Source organism: Barbus barbus (genome assembly GCF_936440315.1).
Source record: "Barbus barbus genome assembly, chromosome: 13".
NCBI lineage: Eukaryota > Metazoa > Chordata > Actinopteri > Cypriniformes > Cyprinidae > Barbus > Barbus barbus.
In genome coordinates, this window is record NC_136741.1 from 24,921,994 (window position 1) to 24,945,293 (window position 23,300).

At 38.9% G+C, this 23,300-nt stretch overlaps 1 protein-coding gene across 1 annotated transcript; it reads right to left on the reverse strand.

The window, feature by feature from the left end:
• Positions 1-75: 75 nt before the first annotated feature.
• Positions 76-22,847, reverse strand: LOC306879431 (RING1 and YY1-binding protein B-like). Its single transcript, XM_079432369.1, has 5 exons — positions 22,473-22,847; positions 21,713-21,838; positions 5,916-6,182; positions 5,738-5,833; positions 76-3,294 (listed from the first exon to the last, which is right to left on the reverse strand). Exons 1-5 carry the CDS (start codon positions 22,496-22,498, stop codon positions 3,045-3,047), a joined length of 765 nt encoding a protein of 254 aa, XP_079288495.1. The 5' UTR covers positions 22,499-22,847; the 3' UTR covers positions 76-3,044.
• Positions 22,848-23,300: the final 453 nt, after the last annotated feature.

Below are 23,300 nucleotides of genomic sequence, written 5' to 3' on the forward strand. Positions count from 1 at the left end.
GGGTAACTGTATTCATCAGTTATTTTAGCTCTGGGTATGCTTAAGTTTAATTGTATGAAAAAGACCAAAAATCCGCACATTGATAAATTGAACATTTTATTTGTGGAAAAAAAACACAAGCAAAATGCACCAATAGACATTTCTACTGGAAGCAAGGGGAATGATGAAGAAGCATCTAAAAGCGAAGTCGTGCACATGCCAGAAGTCTGTTGAATGTTAGCATTGTATTAGCTATAGACAAGGAGCAGTGATCAATTAATAAATTAAGAAAGGCAAGTAAAATGTACTTTTACAAGTGAAATGAATGAGCTCCACGAAATTTACCAATAACAGCAATTAGCAAGAAAACGAAACGGGGAATGGGGGGGGGGGGGATTCCTTTAACAAAATTAAAACTTATGCAAAAGGAAACTGTAAAAGCATTTTTTTTTACAAGACACTGACAAAATTAAGGGAGCCAGTACTATACAGGTACACTGTAATTTCAAAAAGTTAACGCTATAGCATATGTAAACAAGCATTCTATATTTGGGTTTCTGACAAAGCTAAAAAAAAAAAAAGTAACCATCTTTACACAGTAAATTAAGGTTACTGGTCGTACACAAGAACAGATCTGCTTGCGCGTAAAAAGGAAAGACTCCATTGCCACTCATAGCCTATTACGTTGGCTTTTGCACCATTTTGCTTTATACATAAGCACAGTTTAAATTCAGCAATTCCTTTTCTCCTCAAATTTAAATAAATTAAAGATACAATTCATTGTTTGTTCTTTTTTTCTTTACAAATTTTCCAAAATTCAGGTAACTGCTTCTGACAGCGGATAAGGCAAGTAAAAAAATGGCTATATTCATACATTTTACAAAATGTCGTTTTAGGCTATACATTGCAAATTCGATGACTTTTGGGGTTAAAATGTCGTAAAATCTCAATCTGAATAATACAGAATAATTAACATCCCACAGATTTGTGATTTGCAAACAACACCTATTTTGGTTATTACTTTGCATACTTGTGAAGAAAAGAAGAACCTTGAATTGCACTGGGTCAGAAAACAAAATCAATATCCATACAACTTAAATGCTTTGTATCCAACAATCAATACCGGTTTGGTTGGTTAACGTCACAAATATATAAACAAGACAAACGGTTACCCCTCACAAAACAACCCAGTGAAGTGATGCTTTAATCTGTCTACTCCTGCTAATGAAGTGAAATTCAAAGGTTGTTAACAAAAGCAGTAACCTATTCAAAGCATCAAAGTTGCCAGTGGAACAAAATGTCCATTTATCTCTTCATTTCAAAACATACAAAGTATCTGCAGAGGGAAAAACAGCTTGATGGGAGTTCACTGTAATAATATGCCATTCCAGAATGAACACGCAATACATTGACAAAAGTCAGTGTTGTCTTTACAGATTGAATGTCTATGAATTGACAAATATTCTGCATATATCAAGAGGACAAGAATTACACATTTGAAATGGATTATATTAGACTTTATTAAAATGTTATATAACACATATGGTAATTACATTTTGAATTATTCATTTGCCTAGCATGTCATCAATATCAAATTCCTTTGGTCCTTCAATAAATAAAACTCATATCATATACACATACTTTGTACAGGTTTAATACAGTTCAAAGGGAAGATATGCTTACTTTGAGAATTGTAGGACCGCTAGACATCTTGAGTTAATGGGGAATGGGAATATTGTGTGGAATCATGCTCGCGTCGATTTTTCGTGACACCGAAGTAAACAAATTGAAAAAAATGTTAGTGCTGAATGCTTGCGAGAGTTCCCATGCATTCAGCGACAGTTCATGTTCAGCACAATGTCTCTTATTTCTAGCGCTGGGACTGTTTTAGTAAATACTGCACTGCTCATCATCATCTAGGTTTCTGAAAATAATGGGAAAATGTCACAAGTCTGTCTTCAGATTAAAACAAGGCTGAGTAAAGCCATAAGATTAAAATCAGTTTCTTTCGATGAAAAATAACTAGAAAACGCAAAAGTAGTTCTTCAACTTTAAAGGCCTACGGACCTTTGAGACATCAAACCCTTTTAGTGTTTTTACAATACATCATATGTAGACCACGAAGGACAACAAAAGCTGTCAAACAAAATGTTCTGAATCCAACTGCAAAACCAGACGTTAAGCCAAGTGAGCGTTAAGAAAGCTCAGTTCATCTCTGGATGATATAATCCAAAGATCACATACCATGCTCGCAATGTCTCCTTGCAGTTTGTGAATCCCAGCTGTCTTCTCCATAACGCAACGGGTGTAAAACATCATCTGTTTAGTATGTTGATGAAACCAGATCTCAGGACCCCCAGTGCACAAATGTTCAGATCAGTCTTGCAAAATTGAAGAAAAAAACCCCCCAAACAAAGCAACAGAAGAATGCAGCCTGACACCAGGACACAAATATTTCCATTGTTTTTAGGAGCAGAGAGATCTGTTTCTATAGTGTGAACGTCAGTCTGAGGACTGAAACCATTTCACAGTGTTTCTAGCACCATTGTGAGAAGTTTCTCAGGAATCTCCGGAAAAATCGTTTCAACACTAAAGGGGAGCCGTCGGCTTGAGCTACTTTAGCTGAAAAAACTTTGACCAAAAAAAAAAAAACTCTCTAAAAGTAGAAAGACGCAACATAATAAATAAGAGCAGTAATGGTCCGGAATAGTTAAAATGTTGGTGGTTACTGTGCACAGCGGACATTTACATATATATATTTTTTTTTTAACAAAACAAAAAAGTTGATTCAGCTGCACATCCACGTACAAATATAAAACAATACATACAAGAGTGGGATGTCTCCAAGAAGGGAAAAGAGGGACAGTTTGCCCAACGGCCCAAATCCATGGTCCACCATGGTTGCACCATTCATGTGTATGTGTATGTATGTTGTGTGTGTGTGTGGGTAAGAGGACCGTATGTTCCTCTCTCAGTGGTAGAAATGAATACGAGTTGGCTCAGGGTAAGGTGAGGGGAAATGGAGGCAAAGTACATCCCTGCTGTCTCGACAGCGTCTGTGGTGCTCAGAATGACTCATCGTGCCCGACCGAGAGGTCTCCCTTTGGTGTCGAAGCACGGGATGAGCCCTTGTCCATGCTCTCGGAGCCGGAGCTCTGGTGCTGCTGTTCAGAGCCGGCGCTGGAGGTCACTGTGGAGGACGAGGTGGAGGAGGTGCGGGTCTTCTCCTTAAAGTCTGTTATGATCACTGTGACGTTCCCCACCGTGATAGCCAGCTGCTGGGCTGTGCTCCTGTCAACGTTCTTCAGCTTGGGCCTGCAGATTGGAGACGAAGATAAATATTCAGGAGGATAATGTGACCGCATGCAATTTAGATCACTATTTGTAAGTAAAAATAGTGAAGTAACATGGCTGTATATATAATTGACTTTAATTTTTCAAATGAAGATAGAATTCATGTTTATTCTTTGCAATTTCATATAAGAATTTTTTTTTTATTACAGCAGGTAAGGCAGGTGAATGATGAAAAAAATTATACATTTAAACAAGTATGGGTTATACACCACCATTCAAAGTTTGGGTTCAGTAAGATTATTATTTTTTTATTAACATTTATTCAGCAAGGATACATTAAATTAATCAAGAGTGACAGTAAATAATATATAATGATATTGAAGATTATGAAGAATATTTATAACGAAGATTTTTATTTCAAATAAATGCTATTCTTTTGACTGTTCTGTTCGTGAAAGTATCCATGCATGGCAAGATCCCATTCATCGCAGAAATATTAAGCAGCACAGCTGTTTACAATGATCAGAAAAAATATATTTCTTGAGCACCAAATCAGCATGTAACGCCTGCTGAAATTTCAGTATTGCCATCACAATACCCCCCCCCCCCACTACAGATTCTCTCTGGGGCCCATCCATTACAAACAATGAGGTTTCAATAATTAGACAATGGGGGGTAAGTCCTGCATGTCACCTTTCACAGAATTTGCATGATTTTGATTTAAATGCAGAAAAGGACAGGGATATGGTCGTTGCATGCAAACCATGTTTAGGGGACAAACACTTGTCCACAGTAAAAACAGTCCACCCACACAGCCTTTAATGCAAAAGACCAAAGTATCTAACCTAATTATAAAGTAACAACATCAAATCAAGTTACTTTATAAGTGCCAACTCTTGTAACATTCCCTAAACACTGCTTAGTATTCAGAAATTTGAGATGAAAAGATGATTTTGAGAAAATAAGGCCAGGTTCACATTTCCCAAACATCAGAAACCAAGCAAGCATGCAAAGACTAAAAGAGATCAGCCAGATCAACACTCAGCATACATTTCAAAAATCACCAAAACTGACATTTACACAAAAAGCCCACTACTAAATCTTTCAAAAAACAGAGACATGTTTCCAGAGTTGTGTGCATGGCAAAAGCACAAAGCTAAATCTCACTGATTGGTATCAGCCTCAGTTGTTAGTATGCCTCCAAGACAATGTGACACAATGAGCTCTGCTGGCAGAAGCAGACAGAAACAGAATGGTGGGACGGCAGCCAACAGGGCGTGTGTGGGAGTAAAACTGTGCTGCTCATTTGAGATCAGCCCATGAGACTCGCTCATTCAGAGAGAAAGAGACAGAGAGAGAGAGAGACAAGAGACAGAAAGAGAGAGAGAGAGAGAGAGAGAGAGAGAAGCATTTGTGAATCAGAGCACTTTCTACAGTGACGTTCATCACTGCTGTCTGCCAGCTTTGTTCACTGTCAGAGTGACTTACAACACATTTTCAAGCCAGACCTTCAACTGCAGTTATTATTATTACACTACCATTATTTTGGCTTTTAAATGCCAGCATTAAGCATCTTTATGAGACTGTATGAAAGTGACTAGTGCTTCACCTTTCCAGAGTATGAGAGCAGTGCTGAGGATCAGCGCGTTGGGTACCAGCATCTGATCAGCACCCTCAAAATGACAAATTAAACCACAGAAACCAATACTCTCACTGATTTTCTCTAACAAAATTCATACTGGCAAACTTGTGCAAATTGCAATCATTCAATTGCAGTCTGGAGCCCTGTGGAGCAGGACAGCCGAAATGAACAATGAAAAGTCCAAAACTCTACAAGGATTACTCGTTAACAGGTCAATGTTAACACACCACCATTCAAAAGCTTGGGATTGGTCAATTTCGTCACATGATCCTCCAGAAATCATTCTAATATGTTGATTTGGTTCTCAAGCAGCATATCATCATCATCATCAATAATGAAAACAGTTACACTGCTTAATATTTTGTCAGCATTCTTTGATAAATAGAAAATAAATTCTTTGTAAAATTATCCATGCCTTTACGGTCACTTATGATCAAATTAAGGTGTTCTTGTCGAATAAAAGTCTCAATTTAAGAAAAAAACTAAATATACTGACGACAAACCTTTGAACATTTTAAAATATTATTTTACCATACCAAGCTTTTTAACAGCATTAGCCAAGAACAGCCTCAATTCAACTTGATGGGAATTTCACAAATATGATTTCATTGTATACATATTGCGTTCAGCAGCACACATTAAAAGAACTTTACAGTGGAGAGGTAACTGAACACAAATTTGGCTATGGAGCAAACTTTGATCAGGGTTTCTCTTAACAGCGGATTTGTCATTACAGAAAGCAGTGAGCTGCTGTTGCTCCACTCCACTCATGCGTTGTTGCTATATGATCCTGTCATCACTTCAAAGATAAAGGTGAGATACCTGGAGATGTGGGAGTTCTCGGTCTTGGTTGTGGATTTGCCAGACTGAATGCTGTTTCGTTCACTGGGTGGGCTTTGATGGCTGTCTGACTTGGGTCTGTGAAGAGAAACTTTTTTGGTTACTCGTTCCATAAAGCAGAAAGTCAAGTTTCACACATTCTTATTGGTGACTAACATACTTGTTCTTTTTGCTGTTGGGTTTCTTTGTGATGGCTGGGGTGATTTCCTTCTCTCGGCCCTTCTTCTCTTGGTCAGGCTGCTCCTTCTCGCTCTTGTCCTTGTCCGTGTGTTCGGTGTCATGTGGATTTCTGTCGGGACGCTCCCCCTCGGCTCGATCTTTCTCAGGCCTCTCAGGCTTTTCCTTCTTCTCTTTCTTTGGGGGAGGAGGAATGGCGTACTGCTGGGCCACCTGCTGTGCCACCAGCTGGGAGTTTATCCGGGGTTTCCTGTGGGGCCAAACAGAGTTGATAGTGAGTATCAGAGCGACACTAACTCTGCGGAAAACTCTTCACTTAACTGCTGAGCCTGGAGGTTATACACAAGTACAAGTTCAAAGTATCTAAAGCCTGAAGTAATGTAATATATCCTTTTCAATGAATGTTTTAGGTTTAACAAACCATTGCATTTACAGTAAAATACAGCTTCAGCAGAAATCTATGGTGAAATGCACTCAACCAGGATATACAAGTTAAAATACACACTTTTCTGAAAGTATAGCTACGTCACTTCAAATTATGCATGTCAACAGAAGACTAGAGTGAACTAAAATATTTTTATTTTTAAAACCATTAAACAGACTGAAAGAGACAGCGACAGTTTTATTTGGAGCAAACCATAGACTGTAAAAAAAAAGATGGACGACGCGTCTCCGCTTCCTTCCACTATAGAAAAGTGAAGCGAATACATCTCAGTATGGCCGCTGCTATCTTGAGTAAATTACGTCATTTGGAGCCCGAGTCTGCGCAGTAGAGTCGTGAGGTGCAGCTTCACTTTTAAGGACGAGTGAGACACACCCGGAGAAAACTTAAATTAGGTTAGCAACATTTAACCAGAAACTCATTCATCTGGAAGAGATAAATAATCACTAAACAACTGGAAAAGTTAGATGCAGTTATCTACAGCTCAAACAACATGCATTTTTGTTTTTGAAAAACTACCGTCCAGTTCACTTATGGAACCATTCATGCAGCAAAAACTATGTCAGACCAAATTACTTGGTTAAGGAATCATTAAAAAATCTAATTTCAAGTATGCATCATATAATAATAATAAACAAAACACCATCGCACGACCGCATGTAATCCACCTCAACCAGTGTTTACACAAAACCATTTTAAAGCACAGATTCTGTGGATTGTGGTGAAGGCATTAAGACATACCTAGCCAGATAAAGCCCTCCGCAGGCATTTCAGTGACTAAAACCCTTTCACTGGTCTCTTGAATGTGATGACGGCCCATCGCCAGCTGTGTGGGTCTGCTGAATGTGTAATCTCATTACTCTACTCCTTTAATAAATGACTGTGAGGATCATAGGGTGGGACATTTGCAGCATGTCATTGTCATAGGGACTAATCAGATTAGCTAGAAGGTTTGGCCTCATTTGCTACAAACCGGATAGAAAGCGGTTTTCAATCTTGTAGTCCTCGCACAGAGAGGGAAAAGTTTACTCAAAAAGGTCAAAAACATTAATATTTTTTACATATATATTAGCTCTTTACAGTCAAGGGCTGTCCAAAAAAATCCATAAAAAGTGTTATGAAGCACTATGATAGATATGCGTGTGGAAAAGTCGATCATATTATATATTTATATCAGGTATTTATTTACTCTCTGATTTTGTTTATGCATTTAAAAGTTTGAAATGTGCTGTTTTCACAATACACATTGCATTTTTAAAGTTTATAGCAGTGTTTTAGAAGAAAATACTATTTCAGGTTTTCTACTTCAAAATATCATGTTTAATTGAATGTTACTTCCCCTTTCTTTCTAATTATTTTACTAGCAATTTCTGAGTTTAAACTGTTAAAAAAAAAAAAAATTTCGTGTGAGAACCGTGATCACACAAAAAAAATGAAAACCTGATACCAAGGCTGAGAAGAAACTGCACAATAGTCACCTATTCTCACATGCATTATAAAAACACCAGGATTAAATGTTACCAGGTACGAAGAGATTTATAAAAATGAAAATTAATTTCTTTACTAGAGGTTGAATGGAACATAGTTGATCTTTATGGACCAGGACCCACGGTTCGGCACGCATGTGATTTGCGGATTAATTGCAAAATATAACATCATAGAGTTATAGCTTATTATTTGTATGCGTTTCGTCTTGCCAAATTACACATTAAACACTTTTTTTTTTCTGTGTGCACAGCCGTACACAGAGGCACATTTCAGACAGGCATGTTTGTGTTTACACACATAAAATTATGCCAAAATACCAGTCTCAGCGATCATTCTCAAACACAGACGGTTATGTATTAAGAGAACGATAACAGCTCAGAAAGAAGTCGGATGTGTATCATTATACTGGATTTGTACATCAGGTCTTAAAGGGACAGCAGCCCATAAATACCTGCTGCTATCTGGGTCTGAGACCTTATTTTATTTGTAACTGTGTATGTTTTTTTTACACTGACTGTTCACTTGCCTTTAATCTTGTTTGAATTTTCTTAGTTAGGCTACTAGTTTCCATGCATTGTGTATTGAAGTAGTACTTAAAGTGTGCTTTAAGAAATAAATGGAAAGCAGTTACACTGATATCATTTTTTTACTTGCTGATCCGAAAAATGATCAAGACTCACAATATGATCCTTAAAGTGAGTTTTGTGATCCATTGTTACCACTATTCTTTACTAATGCATAGTATCCATGTAGTTGAGGAAGCCATTCTTGCGCTTCTATGCTCTCACACACACACACACATTCTGTAACGGTGGAAAGACAGGCAGTGGCTGTGCGCTGGAGGCTCTCTCTCCTCTGCGCGGTGTTGAGTTAATTAAAAGCCGAGGGGCTGTGTCTGAGATCTGAGGCAGAGCGCCAGGCAGCCTGAGCCAGCTCACGTTCCTCAAGCATAATGGCTAACATCTGGCAGCAGCTGGGGGTAACAGAGTATTTTGAATGATCATGGGGGAAGAGCCAAAGCCCACGAGTGTTTTTTTGCTTTGTCTAAACATTTAGACTTGGGAGTCCTCTTCACCTCAATATTTTACATCAGTCACAGTTGCAAATGTTTAGCTGTTTTCAGAAAACATTGTGGTTAGATTTCCAAAACTTATGAATGAAAAATTAAGGCCAGATACGTACTCTACATAAGTGCACAAACATGCTCAGCCAATGCATTGCGCTGTGCCACTGAAAATAAGTCTTAAGTCAAATTTCAGAAAACAATGACATAGGAAAATTAGTCCGCACAGCATTTGTCGCAACAGGTTGTCACTAGAATCATGTCATGCTGTGCCTGTTTAGTAGTTTAAGTGGTCATAGAATAATAAATAAATAAGAATACAATATTGAAGTACTGACAGAAGCTGCTCTAGTGATCTTAAGGCCCATTGGTCCTGTTGATGCCTTCCAAAAAAGCCAATAGATAAAGCAAACAGCTGTCTCTCAGAGATTTTAAGAAAACCTGTGACCCTTAGATAGCGATGGTTCTTTCACTCCCTATGACTGATAGGATACAGCCGCCTTTCTCGCAGAGACCAGCCAATGAGAAGCCAATCAATCCCTCATAATGGGGAATCATGTTCAAGAGGCCAGCACAACTCCAATCAATACAACCTCTGCGAGGAATCTAGATGAGATTCAGGGCCTGCTGGCAAAGGATACTGGAGAGCATCTTTTAGAGCATGTGGGAATAGTGCGCATTGGGTCTGCGCTGGTCAAGGCAAGAAAAACAAAGATCAGGAACTAACACAGTGCAGAATAATGGAAGAAAAGTAAACAACAGAAAAAGTGAAAATGTACAAAGTTAAATTAATGTTATACAGGCAAACTTTCCAGTCCAGAGGATGAAAAAACTTCATGCCATGAGAGGTAATACAGGATTAAGCAGCGAGGGGTCATGCATTAAAGTGATTTTTCCATGGTTTAGTTTTACCATGATAAAAATTATTGTAATGCAGCTGTAATTAATTAATGAAGGCAATAAGCCATAAGAAGCTAACTTCTTATGGCTTATTGCCTTCATTAATGGAAAAAAAAAAAAAAGAAAGAAAAAAAGTGTGATAGTGTTGTCAAAAGTGCCAACCGCGATACCAATTCGGTACTGACATTTTAAAAACGTTAATTCCTTACTAACATTTGAGCGCTGTTGAGCAGATTTTTTAAAATGGACATTTTTTAAATTTCAGTACCAAATGGTATCGCGGTCGGTACTTTTGACAACACTAATATATAAATATTTAGTTAATATAATAAAGTAATTATATAATGCCGAGATCACACTGCACAATTTACAAAGTCATCGGATCATCGTTGTTTTCACACTGCACGTCTGTCTGGGGTAGCATTCAGTCGCTGCGGTGTTCACATTGCACGATAGATCAGCGACAGGAAGTTACACACTGCATGACTTTACAATAGGAAGAATCGCCGACAACTCTGCCTGGTCCGCAGACTACAGCCAAACGCAAGATCACGCTGACATTATGGTCTATAAGTCCTTCCCGAACACACAATAATTAACACAGATGACTTGTTAAACACACTTCTGCTAGGAATTTTTTTTATACGCAAATCTAAGTAGCCTGCTTGAAAGTGAAACCAACGTGTTGAGCACTTTATGATGATGTTATTTCTTATAGCCTATAAAAGCCCTCAAAGTGATGAAAAAGAAAAATGCAATAAATCTTTTGTCCTTTATAGAAGAATATTATTTACAGGAAAAACCCTAGACCCTTCATCTTCATGTAGCCTACCTGTTCTGTATATTCTAATGCAAAAATGTAGGCACGTTGTTTGTAAATGGCTAACGTTAATCGCTTAAAAAAAAAAAAAAAAAAAAGTCCTCCCCAAACTTCCCGCAGCCCTGTATCTTACTCTCTCATTGGCAGTAGGTCATCACAGATGTATTTTTCAGACAGAACTCATTCACACAGCAGGATTGTGAATCGCCGACAGCTCCAGATATTTAGCATGCCAAATATTTCACGGGCGTCGGCGATCCCCTCAGATCGCGTCTTTGATAATTCACACTGTGCGATTGTTTGCCTCTGCGATTTTGGGCATTTGTCGGCGATTTATCAAAACCTGTCGGCGAGTGAAAAATCGGGCTAAAATCGTGCAGTGTGAACTTGGCATAAGTTTTATTATATTTATAATAGTTGTTATTATCTGATAGATGTCAGACATCTGCCAGTATCTATGAATTATAATGGCAGTATTTTGGCAATGTTGTTACAGGTTTGAAGTATTTATTAGCTAGTTAACAACAACTGTAATCAGGTTAGATACCATAATTAAATTTAATGCGGATGAAAATGAGTGTGTGATCTACAACCTTGGCAATCAATGGCATGTACTGTATGAAAGGTCCTAAATCATGTAATTTTCACAACACCAACTCCCAACTTTTAAAACTGTTTTATGGAGTTTTTGTCTCTTGAAAGTTCTTTAGAAATACGTTTCGTCAGCTGAACTGTCGGTATGTTGTTAAACAAAAGTACAATCCACTGAACGCACTGTACTTCTATCCTTCACGGTCTCATTTTCATTCCTGTCAAAAATAAATATGGCGTTACCCTGACTAAGGTTTATGAGAACAATCAGTTCATCACACACACCAGTACTGAAAGCCAAGGACAGTTGCATCGTTCAGTCCATCACCCGTAGTACTTTGAGCACTGGGGAATTCGCTCTAATCCTGACCAGGGATTTGTCAAAAGTGCACAATCCTCCACTTAACAGGTACTTGGCTTAGTTCACCTCCTGAGGGGCATCCAGAAATCCCTTCCAACTTGAGGTTAGCCCAGGAGTCTAGTGCCGGACAGGCCTGTGATTGATTTGATTAACCTCCCCTCAGTGGATCTCCTGCCGCGCAGGGAGATTTGTATCAGGGGCAGTTCAGCAAGACAGAAACAGGCCGAGCGTTTGAGCAATGAATCAGTGCCAGCTGTAACTCAGCCACACGAGCTCACTGGCTTGTCAGGACTGCTGTCAACACTCCCCGAGCACGACAAAAACCACACAATGCATTATTTACTGATGGACACATGACCGCCTCATCACAACCTCGCCCTGCTGACTGGAACTCTTGTATGAACACAGGTGGCATCTCTCCAGTGGGAAAAGTGGAACGGCACACAGTTTGAGATGGACACTGACCAAACTCACATTAGCGAAGAGATGTTGCCAAGTCGAGGGAAACCCGAATGAAGCTGGATAAGAGAGGTCATTGTGGTTGTTTTGGAAAACCATATTACTTTTACTATGGATTAGTCAGGGCATATGCCACATTTAATTTGGCTTGAATGAAAATGAGGCTGTAAGGGACAATGCACTCTTGTGTGCTTTGGTCTCCATCATTTAGAAAACACAGAAAACACGTGCAGGAAACATTAAACATTAAGACAAATATTCCAAACTACTGAATGGACTGTATCTCTCTTCCTCACAGGCTTATTTTCATTTGCATCCAATTAAATTATGCTTCTGCATTATATAGTATGTTTACTGAGCATAGTACATTTCCTTTATGCATAGAACATCCGGTTGACCTACATTTGTCAAAATCTGCAGTACAACATAGAACACTGTATCCCACAATGCAACGAAATGCACTTGACTTGTACTTCCATTTACAGTTTGACCAATGACCTGGAAGAAACATAAATCTAGATTTACAACATCTCATTCAATCCGGCTCTAAATCTAAGCATTTATGCAAAAATTGATTAAAAATGTGAAATATTCATATTTACTTCCAGAAGCTAAATGAATGCCACTTGATGATTTAAATATGCAATGTGTTCCAGCATACTAACTTTTACTGTGCTGTAAACAGCAAGTATGACGCTAGTATTCCATTCCAAACATAGTCCTAATGCTCAACAAGCCCTTGTTGGACAGAAACCAACATGAGCAAAAGGAAAACCTCAGATTAAACCAATTGAAAATGCATGGATCATTAAAAATCAGAAACCCTTCACAAACTTCAAGATCCAAAAGTCATATTGCAAAGATCTGGGCCCAACAGCAACAAACCCCTTAAGGCAAGAGAATTTGTTTTATTTAAAACTTAAAGGTTATCGTGAAGGGTATTCTTAGATTAAAGAGCTTTGTTGCAAACAGCTATTGCACTTTTTATGCTGTATTTTAAAGAAAAAATTACTTGGATGTAATCCTGTAATTTTTCATTACCTTATACAAAAAAACAAACAAAAAAAAAACTAATATACAACTGGTCATTTTCTAAATGTAAGATTGTGTGAAAACAAGCTTTGGTCTGAAAAGACCCCACAGTGGCATGTGTCACTTTAAACTGATGCGCTGTAATTAATAACACAGCACATGGAGGCTTTTTAATTCCTGGAGCGGATGGCATTTCCGCGAGACTCCGGTCTAGGCTTCAGTTACACAAATGTTAGCGGTGCAGTACATTTCGGCAGCGTTAAATGAAACAGATTGCTTGTAGAGGCAAGACAGAATGAGATAATGCTCCAGTGAAGAGAGGCTACAAAAAAAGCGCTCAATTAACACAGCTCTCCATTTCAAGTGCAGCATAACCAGGCAATCATGGTCATTGACTCTTGCGTGCTATGGGGGCACAAAGTGGCCTGGAGAAAGGACAATCAGGTCAATGGCATACATATCTGCTACTTCTGCATGGTACTGGACTAAGGCTGTACCTTTATAGGCAGACTGCAATCTAAAAAGCAATATGGTGTCATTTAAAGGACAAGGCTAGTTAAACTGAATCCAGACTCTCTACTGAGCCTACGGATTTAATTAAGCTCAGATGGAGGACTCTGAACGAAAAAAAAAACAATGCGAAGCACTCATATTTGTCCTAAAAATATGCTACATTTTTTAGACATTTCCTGACAGCGTTCGTGAGATTCTCCACTAGATTTAACATCACGGCAAACGAGACCGTTATGTGCAGTGACAGTTCGCGAAGCGCCTTGATCCTCTGGCGCAGCAGCATTAAAGGTTTGGCTGGTGGGGGGATGATGAAGCTGCCATGTGTGCGCGTGTTGAACAAGCTCTGGGACCGGGCTCCCATAAGCCATTTTAAGCGATTAGTGGCTTTGTGCCTGCTGTACAGAACGGAGATAGCAAAGAGAGCACCTAGAAAACAGGCCATGGGTTCTTGTGCTGTCGCTCTCGACTGGGTGGAGGACATTAAACATTCATCTCCACCTTCTGGAGGGACTCTGCCCTCTCTCTTCCCTGAGGATATTGCTCTCTGGGGAGAAGATCTCAGCTGTGGTGAAAAATCTAACCATGATATCTAACTGCTCTCTCTAGATATGGATGTGAACTGCAATGTGAAAGCGCAGCAGATAGCTGACAGCGTAGAAAAATAAAATAAAAACAACTAGTGGCCTAAATGCAATCTGCTGACTTTTTTTCCTTCCTTTCTTTTTTTCTGTATTTTACACTTTTTTTTAAGCAGCAAAAAGCATAAAATGATTGAGTATCACCCTCAGGAGGTCAAACTAAAGAATACATGAATTATTTAGTTTTCTATTCATTTTATACGGTTTATATTTCTTACGGTTTAAAAACACAAATGTCACAGACTGTTTAATAGACATTAAATGAACATCAAAATAAATTAAATTGAACAAAAAGATTCAAATTCATTTAAAAAAAAAAAAAATACAATAAAAATGTTTGCAAGTAACATAACACTGGATTTGTTCCTCGAGTGTCCTAAAAAAAAGAAATATGACTGGCATTTTGGATTTGGAAATCAGGCACAGAGTCTCCCAGGTGAAAAACAAGTGCACTTCCATAATGTACTTAAAGTGCTCTATTTTCACACACTAATTCTGTACTTAATATACTAAAAATGTATCTTTTTGTACTACTTAAGATAAACTTAAGATCATCTACGTGTACTCAACTGTGCCATTTTGGGACGTCATGAATATGCACTTTTAACATACTGTCTCTGTATTACAAATTAATAATTTATTTAGTAACCACTTGTAGTACACTTGAACCATCTTTCATACACTAGAACACTCAAGTGTACTACAAGTGGTGACTAAATATATTTTTTAAATACAGAGATAGTATGTTAAAAGTGCATGTTAGTTCATATTCATGGCGTTCCAAAATGGCACAGTTGAGTACACTTAGATGATCTTAAGTTTATCTTTAGTACTAAAAAAAAAACATTTTTAGTATATTAAGTACAGAATTAGTGTGTGAAAATAGAGCACTTTAAGTACATTATGGAAGTGTACTTTGTCACCTGCGTTGTGTGGGCCTGTCTATAACTAGCAAAAAGGAAGCGATAAAAAGAATGTTTCTTTTTCTCTAAACACCTCTTTCTCTTTTTGATCCATCCAAGAGAAGGCTTCCTGTGTTGTCTGACCTTTCACCAAAGGAAACCGCACTATTCCCCACATCACTCAGACAGCAAACCAGGTGTAGTGTTTGTTGATAGATGGATCCTTATGTGTGCTAAACACAGAGGCTTGCCATGTTTCTTTTCATATGACGACCTGAAAGAGTGATCCCTTTTCTATCCAATTCACTCAACCTTGAGTGCTGCCTTTGCCTCTGACCTGTATAATTACAGGTCACGTTTCGAATCGGTATGAACAAGCTAAAGGCTGTGCAATATGTACTCTATTCAACACAAAAATGTATTGAATATTTATGTCTAGACTGGGCTGCTCTGCTAAACTAATAAGGAGAAATGCAACAATGAAGCACTTTTTGTTAAGCGCTCAAATAGAAAACCACATCTTGTCGCTGAACTGCTCCTTTGTGATTCACTTTTGCACGGAGAGAAAAGTTTCAATACCGATGTACTCCCACACACTCAACTATCTAGAGATTGTGGGCCTACAACGCATTGGAGCACTGAAGTCACACTTAAAAAAAGTGACTGCATTAAAGAGAATGTAAATAGTGTAATTTAAATTAAATTAATTTCTAAATGAATTTTAATAAAGTATTAAAACAACAGACAAACTGTATTTGGAGGCTGGTTGTCAAAAAAAAAGTGTTTACAATTACTAAAAAAAATGGTTCTAGCAGCATTTGTTGATGTTGCTTGATTTGGTATATTGCATGCGTTTTCCAATAGGCTTGCTGTTGTAAAATAAAACCTTCACATGAAGAGTTCACTGAAAAGATGTTTCCCTTACCATCACCTTCATACGTTATCTGCGAATCCATGCCCTTACCTGCTCTGAAGAATTTCACTATGTAATAGAAAAACACATCGAGCAATAAAGTAAGCGGACTAATCCTCTTAGCGCTAACATCTATATACAAGCAGAGCTGCAGATTGTAATTGCTTTATATTTCCTCCGGCAAAAACAGATTCCAGCTCATATCGAGACTTGCTGTCAGTTACATCGGCTTCCATTGTCTGCCTTACCATCTTCATCAGCGCTCGGCGCCACAGACTACAGCGAGGCAGAGTCCCTCAAACGAAACGGCTTCAGTTCCTACTCAGTTAGCTGATTAAGTGTGGTCACTGAACGTCACTGACTGTGGTTACGTGATATATGCATGAGTCAGGCGAACGGAAGCCTCCTCTGCTCCATTGACTGAATGACATGCGGTGGGTGAGGAGGAGGAGGACAGCGAGAGTTGAAGGAGGGTGAGCCCAGTGCTTCCCTACGCTGGGTAATGATGTGCTCCATTCTGCCTTCCCTCTGAGAGGCTCTTGGCTGAGTGAGCACATCCAAACAGAGCCGTCCATCAAACTCAGCATGCAGTGGCCCACAACCCCCTCCTCACAACGCACACACGTACAACACGCACACTTGCTCGCGCTCTTGCATTCATTCACACACTATTCTTTTGGTCTCTTTTTTTTTTTTTTATTATCCCCTCCCTGGTGCCTTGTCATCTGCCTCCCTTCAGAATCACACGGCTAGCAATTTCTCTGTTGCTAAATCACTTTCAGGCCAATTTCAGTCCACCCAAACACACACACTTACACTTGGTTCAAACTCAATACTAAGCATCAACCTATCACCAAGGCAGGGAGGATGGTGTTCAGTGGGGTCGAAAATGTCTAAAAATACACTGAAAATCTGGGATTCTTCAAACCCATTTAAAAAAATCTAATAAATCAAATAATATGTAAAACAAATGACAATTTGATCATCAAGTTCTGTACAAGTTTGTGAAGTGCTGCTGTCACCAAAACAAAAAATTGATTTCTAAAAATTAATGCATTTGTTTCAAATCAACTTTCCACTCAAATTATTATGCAGAAAACATACAAAAAAAAATAAATAAATATATATATTAGATACAACAAAACATTTTCACTAGCATCTCAGACTTTTAGATCCCACTGTAAACAATATAATTCAATTTTTACTTAACTATATATTATCAGTAGATTACTAGAAGCACAACATCATGCTGATATTTATAAAAAAAAAAAAAAAAACTACAATAAAATGTAAAATTACATTAAAAATAGATCCATTTTAACTGATGGTCTCAGACTTTTGGATCTCACTTCATACAACAATTTAATGACACCAAAAGAGATGTACATAGAACTGATGAAATTTAGTATCCAAGTTAATTGCTGACTACAACATGTTCAGTACCTGTTGGTAGATTCTGCCAATCCCAAATGACAAAATTGCCAGATATTTTGTGATAAGTCAGCATGGCTGATATTAACCCATCACTACTCAACACCTCTATTTGAACTCTACAAGACTAAAATCCCATCTGTTTATTCGGATCTTTCTCATTTTCAGTGAAAGACGACTATTGTGCTCATTCGCTTAAATGTCTACAATCTCATTAAGAAGTTTTAAACCCTCAGTTAACACACTGGTATAGATTAAAAGCTTATGCCTGTGGTTTAAAGCAGGTCTAAATGCTGATAACTGTGGATAAGTAAAAGTGTGTCACAGTGTGTTTGTAGAGGCATGGGAGAATTTGACACAGTGTTAGCACCGCCTGATTATGTAATTTCATTATCCTCAACAATCTGCACTCAAGCAATGGCGAAGAAAATTACTGGATTGTAAATCTCTGCTTCATCAATTACACACACCGAATCTAAGCCATCCTTGCTGATTTCACGAATCAAGTGTCAAGACAATATTATGTTATTCCAAGTGGAACAAGGCATTTAAACCTCAATTTCCCATTGAATCAGGAAAGAACCAAATCAGCTGAACAGATCTATGCATTTGTGCGCCGTGACATACTTAATATTCTATCCGCTTGCTCTATGTGCCTACCTTCACATGACACATGAGAGAGATTGTCAACACTGAAACTCGTTGAACATGGAATGTTGAAAACAACTCAATTTTGATTCAGTGACTCTAAAAGGTTTCAACAAGGTATCTGTCTGCATTTTCAATGAAAGGATTCTGTAAAAAGCCATAGTAAAAGATCTGGTCTGGCCAATAAACAGAAATACATTAAGTGGCAGCTCTCATTCAGTGTAAATGAAATAACATATCAGAACGACCTTAACCTATGCCAATCAGTAGGTCTTGTGTTCTGTAAATATGCAGACTGATCAACTACTGAGCATGTGATGCACATCATTCCCTTTAAATATAAAAGTATACGCTGCTGTAGAAGCACTGGGAGAGCCAATTCTGCAAGGTTGCACACTGCATACAGTCTATATCGGTAACGTTTTGTCCTGTGTATGCTTTATCAATAAACAGAATATTTAATAATCTAATATGGATCGCTTCAGAAGCGCAAAGGAATTGCAATACATCTGTGAATCGATTTCCCCCACCTCTACCACTGAGTGTGTTAAAATATAGAAAGTTGAAGAATACTGGACAAACACGGAGAAGAAACTGTGGGGGAAATTTAAAAGGGTAAAACTTTACAATAAGGTTCAGTTCATTAAGTTAATGTATTAGGTATCATGAACTAATAATGAACAAAACTATTACAGCATTTATTAATCTCGGTTAATGTTAATTTCTACATATGCTAATACATATCATATATAATAACATATCAAGTTGTATAAATTAACATTAATGTGTTATAAACTTACATGAATTAAATGACCAAAAGTATAAATTACCATTACCCTACATTAATAAATGTCAATTTGCTAATGTCTACAGACTAAACACTCTTGTCATGCGTGAGCTTTAAAGGACTCAAATTGACATTCAAAATCAGATTCGCTTCATAGAATTTGGTAAAATGTTTCATGTGGTTTTGCATTTGATTAGTCTATCGATTTTGAAAAAAAGAAGGAAAAACATTACTTGGACACTTGTGTAAAAGAGGAAAAACTTTGGCTGGGACCTGGCAGGGAGCTTCAGGGGAAGTACAAGTAAACCAGCATTGAAGGATCAAGGCCAAATGGCACTTCTCCCTGATCTGGCACATCAATCAACTTAAGGATCCCCTAATGGATTCTTCCCTCTAACCTGTGGGTGACTGATATGCATCTTGGAACACAGAAACCACGGAATCTGATACTGAAACAAGGTGTCACATTCTTCACTCCTGTTCTCAGGATTCCAATGTAATATTAAAACACGATCTGCAAGGAATGCTGCGTGAGGACATTTGATTTTGATGGGCTCAGACAACATTTTCCCTAAAAACTGCCTCTAATTACCATCTTAAAAGTCCACGGCAGCCAAGTTCACGCCACATGAAAATAATCGATCAGCTCGAATCCAAAGTGCTCAGGAATCAGATTAAGCTCCGCAACAATCCTGCCGCTTTAAACAGACCTTCTTTACAAGACAAAAAAACATGCACTGCTAATCTACAAGCATCCTTGCACAGGGGGTCTCTGCATTCTTTGAACTCCAAAGACCAACAAAGATAAAATAATTGCTGAGTGGAATGCGTTATCACACCACAAAGACCCATTCATTGAGGGGAAACAGATAAAAGGTGCCTAGATGGGAGCATAAACCGCTGTACACAGCGCGCATCATTTCTCTGCGAGCACCCCACGCTCCCTCCTGTGCACCACTGGAATACATCAAACGTGGACAAGATGGCTAATTAGTCCTCATTACAAAGAGAGCCAGGCTTCTTACATCAGCAAACAATCACATCCATCAAAGCTTGACAGTGCAGATCAAACAGAGACAGAGCAGCTCTCATCAGCAATAGAGCGCGATTTCTATTTAGCAGACTGATAGGAGCTGGGCTTCTGCCAGCAAGAGTGAGACGAGGGGTTTCTGACACGCATGGCATCATTTCCTGTCATTACCACGAATGTAACGCGCCTGCTTTCTGCAAACAGATCCATGAGCAGAGCTCGGTTTCGAAAGGGAATTAACGGACTAATCGTTATTGACAAATACGCCGTTTTGGAGCGTCTGACTTCTCCCAACACCTCTTCTTTCCCCAAATGTCAGGAAAGCACTCGGTGTAAAAGAGCAGATGAAAAGGTTAGAGCACGGGGATTACTGCGTGCGGCCGCATATTACTCATAGCTGTAGACACCACATCAGTCAGCTGATGAGAAGTGTTGGCGGGTTCACACATCATAACAAACACAGCGAAGCACAGACAGACATACAACATACGTAACTGAGGATACACAGCCACATTCACTTACAGGAATGTGACCACGATGGCATTTCAGGCAAATCAAACACATTCATTTGTTGATTTAATCAACGGATCTCAATCCTGGTTTTGGAGTACCCCAGCACTGCATTTTGGATCTCTCCCCTATTTACCGTACTTGAAATATTATCAACATACTTCCCCTGCGATACAGCATGCAAAACCCAGTACACTCATAAAAAAGGGGGTTTTCATAGCAATGCCATTAAAGAATCGATTTAGGGCTCCCAAAAAACAGTGATGTTAACAATGTAAAGAACATTTTAAAAATCAAAATAATTTTTTTGATGGTTAAATTCTTTAACAGTAGTACATTTTTTTGTGGGATACCATAGGTAGCATGCATATGCTGCTTTCAAAAACCAACCAGACATCCTGAACTAGGGGTCAAATAAGGGTGACCTCCAAAACGTATAGTTTTCCAGGACAAAGAATGAGAACCACTTGATGAAATGATCTTCGTGAGCACACCTAGACCTGTTAGTGACAGCTTCCAACCAAACAGTACAGACATTAGAGCAATCCAATCATCCCATTAGACAAACCAGAAAGACAACATTAACGTCTGATTCTTTGCTCTTAGCTAAACTGATATAACAAATGGGCAACATGTGACTAATTATTAAATGAAGCAGAAACTGTTTCCCTTACAGACCTGTTATAACATAAGCGTCACATCCTGAAGACAGAACAAGAATTGCTGACACCTGATTGACCTTTAAACCGTTTCAGCCACATTAAAAACCCAAGAAAATTTGTTTCCTGCTCTGGATCTGAACAGCAAACGTCTCTATAATAGCTTGACAGCATATAAACACACCCAGACATTAAACACCTTTGATCAAACCCAACAAATGCCAGCCGCAGCGTTCAATGGCAAATCTGACTGGAGCCACACATGCAAACACTGCAGCACTGCAATAGCAAGCATGCATGATCAGGGAGCTGCAGTCAAAACATTTGCACGCAAATCCAATGCAAAAAAATTTGTTCGAGCTAATGCTAGACAAAGAAAGTTTGCCTGCCACTGCAATGATTGCACAGGCTGGCTGCCACACTCAATCTAGCGCCAGTCATCAGACTGAATAAATGACATTCAACTTGCATGAGAGGACTGGCGTTTCGATGAATCTTAAAGAGCAAATCAACAAGTAAAGCATCGAAATCAGCTGCATTAGTGATGAGATCAGGATCGCAATGCTGCAGAAGTCCAGTGTAAATGCCCATACCTGGTAGACGTGCCCTTCCGTACATCACAGATGCTGCATTTGAAGGCTTCGGCGCTGTTCTTGAAAGTGCACACGCTACAGTCCCAAAATCCGTCGTCCGCTGTCGGTTTGGCTTGTCGTTTTGGCCTTAAATAACAAAAAGAAGCCCAAATTATTAAGGTCAACTTCCACGTTTGCCCCCTAACATCCTAACGTTACACCTTGACTTATACTGTCTCGAATGCGCTTAACGTAACCCAAGTGGCACAGAAAAGTGACAGAAAATCCGAGCCATGACGTGCGAGGACGGTTTATTGGAACCGGAAAATACTGGAAATAACTTACACGCTAACTAGCCACGGTTATTCTCCGTAGCTTCTAGTCACCGGGCTTAACAGAGATATAATACACTTAAAGGGACTAGATTGGTGTCCGCTGGCACGGCAGCTAGCGTTAGCCAGCGAGCTAAAGATATCGCGTCGGTGAACGGCGTGAAATTGAATGTCAAAAACCCTCAATTTAACGGCGAACTTCGATTATAAACCCCGTCCGAAGAGGCCAGACGTATCCCATAGGAAGAAAATCTCTTTGTCTGAGAGGCACCGAGTCGTGTTTAGAGTCCTCTGAGAAGAAGAGAAAGCCGCCATAGCTGCGCTTGTTTCTGAGAGAAAGGAGAAACACTCCTCGAGAAAAGCATCGGAATATCCACCGAGCGAGAAACACACAGCCGCGCGGACACCAACATCGCCTCGCAAACTATCGACTGTTGACGCTTTCTTACCTGGTCGGGCTCTTTTTGTCGCCCATGGTGGAAAGACAGACTCTCAAAAGAGCGAAAAGGGTTCAGTAATTAACAATAATTGTGTGTGAAGGTCCGTGTATGTGTGCGTCTGGTGGATCCACACAGAAAGAAGCGCTTGCAGGCAGACTCGCCTTCCCCGACTGACGGACTGACTCTAGGCAGGGCGAAGAGACTGCGGACCCCGTGACTGCGCCGCCCAATCACCGCTGTCGTCGGTTTAAAAGTCTCGCCAGAAATAATCGGCACGGATAGAGTAATAGTACTACACTACTTTCCGATTGCCAAACGTAATTAGTCCGTGTGCCTGTCGAGGTGAGAGAAAGCAGTAGTGAAAGACTGACTCGATGACTGAATGACTCTGCTGTATATCAACAGCAGCACTGGGTACTGGGTACTGTGCGCTAGATTGGGCTGTGTGGGGAGAAAAGTCAAGTTCAACTTGGGACACCTCAATACTGAAATGACTTTGTCTTATGGTTTACCATCTCAAACTATATTATCATTTAACTATATCAAAAGCCAAAAAATGGAAATGCAGGGATCGAATGATCACCTAACTACAATTTTAAGTCTGTCTTAACTAAATTATTAGAATGAAATCAAGATTTTATATAGTATTATGAAAAGTTGTTTTTGTTATCTATATGATATTATATTTGGCTCATTGGTAAAGTCACAATTTAATGGAAATGATAGTGAAACTAATTATCAAAAAAATGGTCACGTCACCAATTTATGACATTTTGATTAAAAATCATGACCTAAAATAAAATTTAAAAATGAATCACATGTATGGATCAGTCATTC

Coding starts and splice junctions, on each gene's coding strand:
- LOC306879431 (XM_079432369.1), bottom strand. CDS start 22,498: ATGGGCGACAAAAAGAGCCCGACCAG. Junction 21,839..22,472: donor GACAAAAAGAGCCCGACCAG/GTAAGAAAGCGT, acceptor TTGTTATTTAAG/GCCAAAACGACAAGCCAAAC. Junction 3,295..5,737: donor GAGAACTCCCACATCTCCAG/GTATCTCACCTT, acceptor TCCAATCTGCAG/GCCCAAGCTGAAGAACGTTG.